General features: G+C 38.5%; 1 protein-coding gene across 1 annotated transcript in view; it reads right to left on the bottom strand.

Moving 5' to 3' along the window:
- Positions 1-5,623: 5,623 nt before the first annotated feature.
- LOC126428345 (uncharacterized) overlaps positions 5,624-14,993 on the bottom strand; it is a 240,841-nt gene continuing 231,471 nt past the window's right edge. The window contains exons 23-24 of the mRNA XM_050090278.1: positions 13,797-14,040; positions 5,624-7,498 (exon numbers count right to left, since the gene is read on the bottom strand). Coding sequence (XP_049946235.1) covers positions 13,881-14,040 — 160 coding nt within the window. The 3' untranslated portion in view covers positions 5,624-7,498; positions 13,797-13,880. The remainder of the gene's footprint in view (positions 7,499-13,796; positions 14,041-14,993) is intronic.

The following is a 14,993-nucleotide window of genomic DNA, read 5'->3' as shown; positions in this document are numbered from 1 at the left end:
CACAAGAACTTTGTATATAAAAGATACTTCTATTATTTTACAAGTTGTTACACATGCTGGGGTGATACAGGGAGCAATAATTTTTTCTCAGCATCTTGCTGACATTACAGATGCTGTATTTTTACAATTACAAGATTGTTTTAAGTCTTTTTCTCTAAAGTCTTGATTTACATTCAAAAAGCATTCTCCCTCATCACACAGTTTGACAGCAAGCTACAGGTAATGCATCAATTCACCAAATATTTGTGAGGGTAACTGTTTATAGACACCGGAATGTATTTATGCAGGCTTCTCAGGGTGCAATTTCTTTTTCTCTCATTAAGAGCAGTCCTAAAGCTTTGACGAGATTCTTACTCTGTTGATAAAAATAGACATTGCAGGATTGTAATAGTGAAGTGCACTTGGGAAATCTGTCCTATGATTGTGGATTTATTTGTCCTCTTGCATTGGGATTCAGCCTCATGACCCTTGGGTTACCATTCTGTAGTCTTCCTACAGCGCCAACTACTGTATGGAACCTACGTTACTGTGAATGGCTAATTGCTTACCAAGCCAACGTAAAAAATGCTATTTTTTCTAAACTCTTTGCATCTGGGGCTCCCCCCTTCTTTCACTTCTGGCAAAGCGATGCGCTTACCACAAATCTGGTCAAAATTGATGATGACTAGTAGGTGCAGTCCCCTCGTAAGTCTGAACTCAAAACCTCGTGCTCTTCCATCTGTCTGACTTCATTTGGCTTGTAAGCAATTTACCTTTGCAAGTTGAACTTCAGGGTACAGTCATAGGAACCAGAATACCTCCCTCCTATTCAAAATCCTCTGCAGGCCACCAGGATGGGGCTTCCACACCAACATATATACACAAGCCATTACATAGTGCACGGCGAAGAGTATTTCGTACAAAAAAATTAGTGTTTTGTGTCCTGTTCTTTTGCGAGGTAAAAAATGACCACGAGTACATCTCAGTACAAGGCCTAATCTCTCGTCTATTCACGTAGTCTTTATGTGGTACATACAATGGTGGCAACAGAATTGTCAGATGGGCTTCCTCGGATCAAATGTGGGTTCTCTAATTTTACTGAGCAGCTCAGCATGAGCTTTTCCAGCCTGTTATGGTCCTAGCAGTGCACCTCTGAATTTGTTCGACACATGTTGCCCGGTCTACTTTGTAAAGGTTTTAAACAATGGAGCAACAACTGCTCACGTTAACATCCTGTATGCAATTTCTTGCAAAGATGGACTGCACACTCTAATCCAATTAAATGTTAAATCATCAGTTCACCTTCCATAATATGGTTTTTAAGTGTGTGTCCAATTTCATATGACTTCCCCCTAAGTAACTTACACTATGGGCTCCACATGTTCACCATTAACCCCATAACTGGATAGTTTCTCCTCAAATCAGACCCATCTCAACTCACTGTGAACATAAACCACCCAATTCTTTAAAGAGATACTACTGGTGGTACCAGTTCTTCTTCACTGCAAAGTGGTGGAGGAACACGTATGTTCTATGTAGCTAACAGAAATGTACTATCACTGAATCTGGATATTCAGATAAATTATAGTAAGGCTATTGAGATGTACTTTCAATTTACTGTAGAACTGTGTATTCCTAATTTCTTGGTGTATGTTAAATGGGAGCTTGTTGGATACGTCTGCACCCGAGTATGTAAGTCCTCTTTGAAATGTAGATAAGAAGAGAAAAAAAAGGCTACACGAACATTATTTTAACCATCAATGGGTGCTTTTCTCGTATAACCTCTATGTCGAGGAGATGTTAAAATGTAATTTTAAACCCTTTCCCCCCCACAGGTGAAAATGATCTATTCTGATGCAGATTACCTCGTTGAATATACCAGCAAATTAGTGGGTGCTTTCACTCCTCAAAATTACTCACATTAGCTCCTGTGTGAGCAGTCTAGGCTGATTATCGAGGTTCGGTCCGAGATGACGCGCACTTTGTGAAAGAGGAAAAAAAAAATCTCTGGACTACAACTTATTAATCACATTTGCTTTCATTAGCTGTTAACTAATACGAGATCAACAGGGCCAAAAATCTTGACCACATAATGACACAGCTTCTTTATCACCTGTTACAGAAGTATCTCCTTCATTTGGACATCTACCATGAAAACAACTGTCATGGCATTAACGACATTTCTCTTGCACAGAGTCTTACCTTTATAACAGAGAGCAGAATAACACATTGACTGTGTTACAGGCACAACACTAACTTCAAACTTGGGGAACATAACATGGGGGTCCCACAAGAATTTATATTGGGTCTGCTCAGCACAGTTTGTTTGACAGGGTTGTCCCATTTTATTGACAGTAATTTGACAATGGACCCAGCTGTCTCCACCAGGTGCTGCGAGTTCTGCTGTTACATGTATTTGCAGCCTGGACTGCAACCACACCAAACTATTGCCATTCTCACACTGCTATTTATAACTGATTGAGAGTGAAGTCTGATACCTACTGCTCCCATTGATAATCTTTTGTTTTTAAGAGTCTACACTGATATTCAGTGAGATGCACATTCTCTCTAGGTTTCCCAGTTCTGGTGGGTGTGACGCCAAGTGAGATCTTAATAAATTGGGTGCTGGACCCCCAAGTCTTATTTAAATTGAACCTCTGTCTCTGTTTTTTCTGACATCTTTACTTCAAAAGATGTCCTTAATTATACATGCTGCCCTAGAAACTCGGCATTTGAACCATTATATGTGCCTCATCGTACTGAATTTCCTGATAACATTCGAGACAATTTGTCAGTTGTTTTAACTGGGTGTTTACTAATAGTCTGTCTCCCACATTTCTGTCTGTAGTACTCCCCAAATCAGCTAACAGGAAGCTGGCACTACCTCTGGTTCACCCGCTGTGCAGTTTAGTGCTGTCTGTTTTGGTTGTGGAAATGTGTGTGTGAAGTGGTCGCCATCACACAGTGGTGATCACCAGGACATATTCCATCTCTTTCATATCAGTGTAGTTTCGAAGGAAAAAGAATTTGAGACTTCTATACAGTTCTCAAGCTTTCTCGAACATTTAAACTTTTTTTCTAATGTTCTAGAACATTCTCGAAGATGCCACATGGCATGTGTCTGCTTGATCTGGATTCTTACAAAATTGTCTTAGACAATGAGTTCTGCAGTGTAGTAAAGACAGAGGAACAACTCACTGAAAGCATATTTGCTTATATACAGAAAATATGTAAACAAAAAATGGTGGTGTGAGAGAACAATTTTAGCAACAAAAATGATTAATTCAACAAGCAAGTCACAGAATACAGAATGTGAGGACAGGGTAAGAAAACATGGTTCACTATTGTATCAATGGATGCAAATAAGATGAAAGCATAAATGCCCCAACAGAATTCCCAAATTTTCTCAATGTTCCCTTAAGCTCTCACAAAAACACTTCTATCTAGCATTGTCATCAAAGAAAAAGGCAAATCAGTATTCAAATAACTTACCATTCAGTTTTAAAAGGCTCCAAATTTCCAACGAGATCAGTATGCACCACGATTATCAAAAAAGCATGTGAATTTAAAACAACTGTGGTTCTCTCACAGACAGCTATACGTAGCATGTTTAAATGTCTGACAAGCACAAAACTTATTCATCCCTGAACCTGAAAGCAAAATACTAAATGTAGTTTATAACAATATACTTTGTATAACTCAAACAATGGAAATACAACCTCCTGATGCTGTGTCTAGCGGCCCAGTTCCACGCCCCTTGGAACTCCAGCAGGCACAGCTAGCATCTTCCAACAACAACCCCCCCCCCCTCCCCCCCCCCAAAAAGAGAGAGAGAGAGAGAGAGAGAGAGAGAGAGAGAGAGAGAGAGAAATCGCTTCTATAACACCCAGCAAAGATTGCTGCTCATATGGTGACATCACATCCACTAACAGTAAAAATTTGCAAGTTGGATTAAATATATATATTATTAAATACATTTTTATTTGTATATAATGACAAGGCTGCTTGATTTTTTCATAAAAAAATCCTATAAAAACCAGGGAGAGTTCAAATGAATGGGTATGAAACGTTGACCTCCACGTGTTTGGGGTGCTGTAAAAACATCTCAAACGGAAGGATACAGGAGTCAGTCCTCCACTGTGACAGCCACACGAATACTGGGAACAGGGAATCCTTCGGCCCCTGAAACAGTGGGATAGTTGTGCTCAGGCCTCTGGTGGGTGGTTACTTTGGGTAAAAACTTCAACTGTACTCGGAGGATTGTTTAGTATCTTTTCTTTTGAACAGCCCTCGTACAAATAAACCCCTCTTTCCTCGGCTATACGAAGATTGTGAGACACCTTGAATATAAAATATATTCATTTCTTACAACTGGCAATTGCTGACATTGCGTTATCATATGGATGATCTAATTATATTTGGAAAGAAAACAAATGTAATTATGAAAATGTTTGCTTTGTATAAATATTGTATTACACACATACTGACCGTATTACAACATTATCTCTGTGCTAATGAAGACACTCTTTACTGTGGCCAACTCTCCTATTGCTTCTGCAGTAAAGTCTGTCAGTTCTTTAACCTACCAGCAGGCACACCTAAAGTTGTCACACGAGCAGGCGTGCATTGTAAAATTTATGACACAGACATTTTTTAAGTAAATGCAAGCCTGTGCTCAATAAGCTGTTAAAGATATTGGATAACATACAGTTAACTTTTTTATTACACTTACCTTTGCATGCTGGCTCCCACAGTAAAGCTTGCATCTGTGACGACACTACCTCGCTTTCAATTCCAGAAAAATAATTGAGTAAGCTAAACAAGAAACAGGAGCCATTTTAAGATTGTCAAGTAAACATTAACAATTGAATACACTGCAATGGTGGTGTAATACCTCAAGGTTAAGCCATAAAAACGACTGCTGATGTAAAAAGTACAACAGCACATCTGCTGGAGGGTTAATCCAGGCACATCTGACTTGGAAAACAACTGCAATTTGCCTCCAATATAACACAGGAGCAGCACTGTCTTAAAAAATTTCTCCTTTATCCCATCTCCCTACTTTCCATGAAGGAGCCAGTTCCGTTTGGGGAAAGTGACATCATCATTATTAATTCGAAGTTTGTCACAGCATTTCCATACTTAATGTTTTTATTTGTAATAGTGGTGCCTGCTGACACAGAGTTACAGTATAGTGAGACAGTGCAGATAACCAAAAAACACTGCTTACTGTACTCCCAAAGCAAGCTGCATATCATATTTGAAAGTCCACTCCTTAGCTTGCCTCAATCAACTGTTTCATAATTATGAATCTTTGGTTCCTAGAGAAAGAGTCACTTAAATAGATAGGCAGCAAATCAACTGTGGACATAGTACACTAGCAGAGTCCACATATCTACTTCAAGATTAAATGGGAAACAACTAAAAAATATTCTAGGTATGTCTAATGGTGAGATTTGGATCTTCATCATATTCCAGCATGAAAATGTGAGCCATGTGCATAATGGTGTTTTCAAAACAGGATACTTCACAGGCTTCATTTTTTTTCCCAAAAAACTGCCAAACTGCGCACTGGTAGCCCTCACCAGGATAACCAGGAGCTTGCTGTAAATTTTTTTTTTTTTTTTTTTTTAAAGAAATGCCTCCACACTATTTTTTATGCATGTATTTCTCAAATAAAGTATAACAGTTACAGTTGATTTACACAAGCCTGCATTTCAAACTGAAATGTATTACATCTTTTGAAATACTGTGTAAAGCAAATAAAAACAAGATTTTTATGAAATACACATATATGTATTATTGCATATCCATATGTCTTAAAAGCAGAACATGATTTTTGCAAACACCAGTGTCACAATACAAATATCCAATATTCTATTTACAAAGTCACAAAAGAAGTATAACGTATATACAACAACATTACAAAACTGGCAATGCCAAATAAAAAAGGACAAGCCAATAATTTTCTTACACATATACACAGATATTAAAAAGTATAATATAATAGGTCTACACAAGTAGCAAAGGTCACTTTTCAGTCAGTATTTTAAATTATTAAAAGGATGAGGAGAGGTGAAAGAGTACCTAATAAATATATCCACTTCATAAATTACACTACGTGCTTCTTAGGATATGAAAGTTGCGCATCTGGAAACGGGGGACACATTTCCACCATTCGTACTTCGTTAGCTTTCAGCTCTAATCTCTCTTTTGCAAAAAGAACTAAGGAGAAAAGAAACAAGAACTTCTCCACACAATTCTGTCCTATCTCCATAACATTTAGTGATCACACACTAAATGTTATCCATTACTGAGACTCTTTACAGGTAGAAAATAAAGATGCTAAAATTGCATCGTGTTAATTCCTATCATTTATGATGTAGTCTTTGGTATTTCTTACATAAATGTTACACAAACTCTCACAGTAGAGCAGCTGCAGACTAAAGATTAAACAACAAACAGCCAAGAAACAAAACAGGAGTGTGCCATATAAAATACTAATAAAGTAATTAACCCAGACAATACACACACATTTTCTGAGGGTTACACAGAGTGGCTATTCTACAATTACTTAATTCTTAAGGGAGAGTATATAAATATAGACATGTTCCACAAAGTGGCAGATCGACCGTTGCACTGGATCAAAATACAAAAAGTGTAATGATATTTAACAGCAACACAATTCTACTGTTGTCACATTCCTATGCCCCTTGTAATCTTCCATTTAGCACCCAGAATGATACAACAGAAATACCGTTCCTCTCTCCCAAGATTAGCATGTAGCTCACTGCCCATATATGATACTACTGCAAAGATTATTAATAATTAATCATTTCTTTCTTATATGCACAGCCTTAAAAGATTCCGAAACTCCAGCCACATAGGTGGATATGCCACTTGGTAGTAACAACTACATGGCTGCTAATAATGTGAAATAGATATTATGTACTGCAGAATATATATCACTTCAAGTCGCATCTTATGACATTTTACATGCCAGGAAAGGGTTGTAGGCAATGTATAATGTTTATCGAACTGGCTCGCAGTAAATTTCTGGGAATAAGCTATCAAAAAATGAATATTTAGAGAGAAAAAGAAAGAGTGAACAAGGTAATCTTTTAAGAAACAAAGCTTACATTTCTTGTCTGGACACGACCTGAAATTGTCGCATAACATTACAAAATACCAGTTGTGAGTTGGCATTTTTTTTGTTTTTGGAAATAACTTTGGTTTGCACGATGGAGAGCAGACTTTGCTAACATTAATGAAATAGCAGTTCTGGGGAATAAATATGTTCAAGTTTTTAACACACAGCAATGTCCTACTATAAACCCGATGAAACGTGTGAATACCACCATTTAATTATGAACAATATCTTCCTCACTACAATGCTGCACGAGAAATTATTCCTTTGCAGTTCCTAAACAATACAAAACTCGATACTGTTATGCACAACAGAAAAAAAAAATTTTTGAATCTCCTGTTTACTTCATACTTTTCGATGATATCAGCAACACTGCAATAGAGGAAGGAGAAAAAAGTAACAACAGCACACATGGAGATGGAAAAGCTTCTTTCAATTCTCTCATGCACCAATTTGCTTTACAAAAGCATGTAATTTCAATAACAGCAAGTGTACTTGCAGCTTATCTGTAATTATCTGTTGCACTTATAAAATAATTTTCAAAGATATGGTCAAAAGTAAAAACCTGTTTTTTATCCAACTTGTGGGAAACAATTTATCTATAACTGAGTATTTCATGGAAAAGAAAAAAGCTGTGCCATTATGAATATTCTGTACTAAACAAAACCCAATAGAGGACATTTAGGGTTCCATGTCTCACATTTACTTTCATTTGCACAGCAAGGGAGACGCACACTATTACCCTACAACCACGGGCGATTTTCCATTTTATCACACAAAACTGTAGACCAATTTTATCCGATAATTAGAATAGTTATAGTTATTTTATTAAAGGAATTAACGAGAAAACTAAAAACTGAATTTAGAATTGATTTTTGACATTCAGCACACACAATTGGTATAATACTATGCAACAAGATACCACAGGAAAAAAAATTGCTGTATATCCTATATTTAAAATTAAAGACAAGATATTTCTAATAAAGCACTGTTTATAATAACACACGGAAAGTTCTGGTTGTGAATAACGAATTATGTAGGAATAGAAACAAGAATAGAGAGACGACACAGCACTTCTGCCTTTCGGTGAGTCATCTCTTTATTCCTAAGTAATTCATTAAAGCACTGTTTCTATTCTGTAAAAGAATTTCTGAACACTTAATTTAAAAAGTTAATTAAAAATTAAATTGTAAGAGTACCTTAGTTGCCTACTGTCTGCCAATACTATGTATTATTGCAACTTTCATTTGACGTGTCCAATATCAATTGTGCTTTATGATAAAATTAAATAAATAAATTCAATGCACGAAACATAAAAATCACGCTCAACTTTATAAAACTTACTGATAACGTCTCTGAGTGTAGTGCACCCTGAAGCAAGGTTACCTACACGAGCTCGCTAAAATGACTACAAAATTGCCTGCGCGAGAAGGTGTACGTGTAAGTTTATGGATGAGAGCTGAGAATGTGTAAAATGTGACTTCCGATGTTCCAACACCACATAAAAAGATTTGGCGGGAAAATAGTGACATCTGACATACAAACAGCCCACAAACTATATCCAACAGAATAACGGCATGCCCTGTGGAATTGCACAGAAAGAACCGAACGCACACGTGAGCATCGTCCGCAGCTGAGGGTTAAGGTCTCTGCAGATTATTTAGGAAAATTCCATAATGTGGTATAAAGGAACCACTGAAATAAGGGTAAAGGAATAAACATGCATAAAAATAACAAAGAACCACTAAAAGTCATGGCTGAAACTCCTTTCTGCTTTAATAGCAGCAGAGACAAGAGCTACCGATTCCATTTTTGGGCAAAATATTTTGACAATTGAAGATTACTAGCTCAGCTGTCTATTGTGCACAAATTTGGTATAAACAACTCTATTGGACACCCAAAAATGTGCTGCACAGAACATGGCTGTGTCCAATCTGATGCCTCCTTTTTCATGCAAATTTTTGCCCACATACAGCTTCAAAACTGAAAGGCCTTCTGCATTAAGTGAAATAGCGTGCTCAGTCTGTACAATTAAGATAGAATAACGCTCACGTCAAGCCGACAGAGCAATCGACAAATGCAAAGCGATCACTGGAAAATGTGGTAGCCGTGCTGGAATCTCCGTTATAATGATACTTCCTTCTATTTGTAATCCAATCTGATACTTCACACTTACGTTACGATACTACACGAATCTGTTCTACAATCTACCATCAAAAAAAAAAAAAATCAGAACAACTATGTGCTAACATAATTTAAGAATGACTGGCTTAACAGCACAGTATGCAAGCTTTCTGCATGGATGTTTGATGCCATATGCTGACTTTTTCCTACTCTTCCAGCAAGTCACATCCTGACCTAATGGTACTTCGCTTCCGGTAACAAATATTGTGTTCTACAGGAAGTGCAGCAAAGGTATTAGTGTAATAATGTGCAGTTGTGCTCTCGGGTAGGAGGGGTGGAATGGTCCAGAATAAGGGTCCCCGAGGTATTGCCGAGAATACCTGGCCCACTCTGGTAGGCCCGGCACTCGGCTGCTCTCCACTGTGTCGGGATGCGAACCCTACACACTGACCTCCCCCTGACCACGCACCGCAGAAACGACCGACACCAGTGTAACTTACAGGCAACAAAAACGGTTACTTTTCTTGTATAAAATATTAATTCTCTTCTAATCCTGTTATGTCAACAGCAAGGAGACAAACACCAACACCATAGAGATTATAACAAAAATGCAGTTTATGAAATAATCACAGCCCACGAGCAACATAATTTTCAGAATAGGAGAGACACCCATATGGATAACTATGAGAACAAGAAATAAACCCCCTTTTTTTAAGGGGAGGAGGGATATTGCTTTGAAAGACAACATAATGTTTTCAGTCCACCTGCAACACCAATTACTAACAAAATTTAACTGCACATTACAAATTTTGACTTCTCTAAGCAGCTTATCTGCTCAATATCTGTCACCAGCTCATGCAAGTTTACCACCAGCTCCTAATTTACATGCAAGAATACTCTACTTTGTCCACTAGGTGTAAAAAGACTGCAATCAATTTCCTAGGACTTCAATTTGTTAGTACAACCGGCCACCACTATAAAACAGTATTTATGGTTCATCAATGAACAAACATCTCTAAAATTTTCTTGTTAATATCTAATTTATAAAGTTATTTTTCAAAGACTATCTCATTTTCACTGACAGAACATTGTAAAAATATTATATTTTCATGTTATTACTAAAAAAGTAACACAGTACGAGAAGTTCAAAGATTACACAAAATAAGACTGTTCTGCAGTGCGTATCTGCTTGACTTCCCACCACCAAAGTTTTGTAAATCTGGATCAAGATGGTGGAAATGAATGCTCATACTTATCATAGATGGACAATGAAGTTTCTTTCCAGGTACCATTCAACACATATGAATAAGCCTTTCTTTAAAATCATTTCCAGTTTTTACTTTCAAATTAGCTGCCAGAGTATAAAATCTTCAACAAAGGGCAGCTGAAGTAATCACAGCAGAAAAGAAAACAGCATTCTGTCAGAAAGCTGTCAAGCGTCGCCATGCCGCAGTAGCTGACGAAGACCTCGTTACTGAATAGCAAGCAGAAGTGTTAGACACATGCCATGCACCCAGCTTCAGGGGAGGAAGAGATTAGAAACGGAAGGCAGAGTTAAGCAACATTCCGATCAGTCGAGAGCAGCGCGGAGTATAAGGGCCGTAGGTAGGGATAATGACCTTACATCACTCAAAGCTACAACCACCAGCAAGGAACATAAACTTGTTCTGTTGTAAAATCCAGACTGCAGAGGGCAACCAATGATTCACCACTCCGAACAGAAATATCCGACAGAGCGTATATGTTGACAAACACTTTTAAGTTCAGTCCTCAAAATTTCATATAGATAACTGCAATTTTTACTATGTGTCTCGTCAAATGAGACAAGATGCTCGTAAGGTAATTAATTCACAACGGATTTTGCTGTGAAAAAACTGTGGTGAGGCTAAGAATCAAACCCTGACCCCCTAGCCTTTTAAGGACACTGTTCTTGCCGAGCAACACTACTCGCAATCCTCTTTCACATCTTCAGCTCTAATCACTGCTCGACATTCGGCAGTAAGAATACTGACGGCAAAATACCAGGGTCTGGCTTGAAATCCCAGTTTGCTACAAAAGTTTCGAGATCCTCGCATTTTCTAATCGTTACTGAATCCTTGCTGGTAGGAATACTGTACTGCGGACAGTGTATCTGCTTCAAGTGTGAAGGCTTGCTTGCGAATTTTGGGGACAACACACACGAACGTGCAGGAACTAAAGGGGGGAAGAGAGAGAGGTCGAGGTGCAATTGCAGGTATCAAGCTAGGTTGCTACAAAAAGTAATGTTAAGCAACTGTTAGCATTCAAAACACTTCTCTTTTTAAAAAGATTCATATTCGGACATGTTTTAACAAGCTGTAAGTCGCATAAACAATGCCATTTGGATGGAAGTTATTGAAGCAAACCAAAATTAATGTTCTACCACACTTCAAGAACTTTAACAAATTACTTCCTGCGACACTTCAACTGACAGCAGTACTCTTAACAAAGCTCACGGTCTGCTTTTGATATAACCACTGAGAAGCATCACGGTCTACAGAGCAACTTATCGTGAGATTTTTATGTCGGGAGACGTACGGTGCACTGTAATGTATAACTCGTCTGACGGGAGCACTGGAGACTTTGGTAATGCTGTCAGTTCACCTCACAGCTTCAAACTACTTACAGACATTTTAAATTCTCAACTAACTTTTTTTTGTTACTTGTAATTATTAGAAATATTATTTCATGCAAAACATGGCACAATGCCACCTCTGAACTCAGAAAATTAGAAGCATTGGCAAGGAAGATAAATGCCATTACTAAACTCGTGGTATCACACAGATGTTAATTCTGTACAAAGAATTTATAAGCTGCGTAATGCTGTAAGCAAACATATTAGCCCCAAAAAGTAAGTCTTAAGTCTTACCGCCAGCTGTTATTTTTATGTATGTTTACAATTAATATTACTATAAATAACATCATTTTTAGCTACAGAACTGGAGCAGCTTATATATTTCATTCCCAAAGGCTGCTTACCTACAATACACATTTGTCTTATGTACACTTTTAGGATACTGTTCTAATGTTCTTATTGTGCCCAAAATGTCAGTAATTATGGACATATAATAACGAATAATACTATGTGTTGTTGTCTGCTTTAATACGGAGTATATGAGAAAATGTCATGGTGCGAAAGTGGAATCTTTAGCTGCTGGAAACTATTTGGACCACAAAGTATGTACTAGTATGTACTGGAGGAAAATGTTACAAATTAAGCTTCTGAGTAAATTTCAAAACAATTAATTCCTTTCACACCATGACACTTTCAGACAGTGACAAATTATCACCGCATTATTCGATCTGGTTGTCTGCATTTTGTCTCTTGTAGTTTTGCCAAATACTGTTCTTCTTCTGTCCAATCATATTTCGTTTTTACATTCTGACGCCGCTTAAATACGTGTCCACGTAACTGTTTATGAGGCCAGGCCATGAATTTCAACAAAACACAATTTCCAAATCTTTAGTTCTAGGTATCTTCCCATTTCCATACTGCCCGAGGTAAATATCAATACAATTCCTACAAGACACACACTCTCATCTTCCACTGCATCCGACTACACAGGGAACACACACAAACTATCACGATGCATTTTTGTAGTCTTGTCCCAACCAACCAGACACAAATTGGGAGGCATGACTGATCATTCTTGCAAGCGTCTTACAATGAAATGAGAAAACCACTACTGTGGGGCCATTACTTCAATTCTAACAACCAAAATTTCACCGCAGTGTGAGAGAGTCATTGGAGGAACATCTGCCAAATATACAATTTTTAGGTACAATCCTCTGCAAAATTTGAAATTGGTCACATTAAATGATACAGTCTATCTGATGCTAATCATGAACCATTTCCTGCATGACAAGACCTAATATTTTTGCTGTGGGTTAGGATTTCAGTCTACAGCAGCCACCACTAGCATACATCCACGTTTACCCCACAACCCCTCTCTGACACACACACACACACACACACACACACACACAAGGAACAGATGTCCTAAATAAAAATGTGGTTACCACATAGGAAAATACCTAGCAGGGATCGATCAAATTATCACATGTGTCAGGTAAGGTGAGGACGAGAAAGGTATATCCGTGAGGAAGTTCCTGTTTACTTCTGTCTGCAGTAATACTGGATCAGCCGAGTCCATTCGATACATCCCTACGCCCGACCCCAGTTTTTATAGTAAACACTTCCAACTCCTATAAGTGGCAAAAGAGTAACGAAAAATGCAATCTAATACTGCAGTTGATAATAACAAAAAATTGGCAGAATATGAGATATGCAACTTGAATGGACCACTAACAACGAAGTATATTCACTTTCAAAGTCACTTAGTACAACCCAAAATAAATTTATAAACAGTCGTCACGTAAGAACAAGCTTTTTCTGTGACGTATTTAAAAAAGTCTTTACAACACGCCACAAAAAAAGCTCTCTTCCAAGTGACGAGATATAAATTATTTTTGAACTGTGCAGAATACTTATTTCTCCCCCGAAATACTACACGAGACAGAAATGTACCTAGGTGCCGAACTGCCCGAAGAAGCAAACAGGTACAGAGACAGGTGGGGTGTCCTAGCGTGGGAAGCAGAGGGCGCCGGACCGCTAGACGACGGCCGAGCGCGGAACGAGTCCCTTCTGGTCTCCGCGGCAGCAGAGCAGCCAGCTATCGTCGACATCCAGCACGACGCGCAGACGCTCGCCCTCGTTGAAGGCGAGGTGGCCCGCGTCAGACGGCAGCCGGTGGCACAGTGTCCGGACGAACCTGTCGGCGTGCAGTTATTCCTCTTAGTCTGTGTTACAAGTGTCGAGTTATACGCTAAAAGAAAAATGGAGGTCATATTACAGTAACAGAACAGGCAAGTCGACAGAGTGGTTTCGATAACAGTTCTGCAATGTAACATTTGACCTTCGTCTCCCTCACACGTAAGTTGCCTTTCTAAGGATTCTAGCAAAATGAGGTCCTGATAACCATAAAGACCTAAATCACATTGTCGGCAATTCTGAGACAGTAGCATGTATGTGTGCTCCTGACATCTGCTGCTCTTGCAGTGAAACAGTTTTATCTGTACTGTGCGTCTACACTTATATATGAACAATATAATGGAAGGAAACATTCCACGTGGGAAAAATTATATATAAAAAGAAAGATGAGGTGACTTACCGAACAAAAGCGCTGGCAGGTCGATAGACACACAAACATACACACAAAATTCAAGCTTTCGCAACAGACTGTTGCCTCATCAGGAAAGAGGGAAGGAGAGGGGAAGATGAAAGGAAGTGGGTTTTAAGGGAGAGGGTAAGGAGTCATTCCAACCCCGGGATGACTCCTTACCCTCTCCCTTAAAACCCACTTCCTTTCGTCTTCCCCTCTCCTTCCCTCTTTCCTGATGAGGCAACAGTCTGTTGCGAAAGCTTGAATTTTGTGTGTATGTTTGTGTGTCTATCGACCTGCCAGCGCTTATATATGAACATTCACACAAAGGTCTCTCATCAAACTCTCTCTCTCTCTCTCTCTCTCTCTCTCTCTCTCTCTCTCTGTGTGTGTGTGTGTGTGTGTGTGTGTGTGTGTGTGTGTGTGTGTAGTTACATAAAGGCAGGCTACATCATGGAATGTAAAAAGTATCCTGGTAGGAAACCCCGCAACCAGCACTATTTGAGATATGTACAAGAAGTCGAGATCCTTAGGGTCTGTGCAGAGTAAAAGGTGACTGACAG

Source organism: Schistocerca serialis, chromosome 12 (assembly GCF_023864345.2).
Source record: "Schistocerca serialis cubense isolate TAMUIC-IGC-003099 chromosome 12, iqSchSeri2.2, whole genome shotgun sequence".
Classification (NCBI taxonomy): domain Eukaryota; kingdom Metazoa; phylum Arthropoda; class Insecta; order Orthoptera; family Acrididae; genus Schistocerca; species Schistocerca serialis.
Note: the sequence above shows the minus strand (reverse complement) of the source record. Positions and strands in the feature narration are given on the sequence as shown.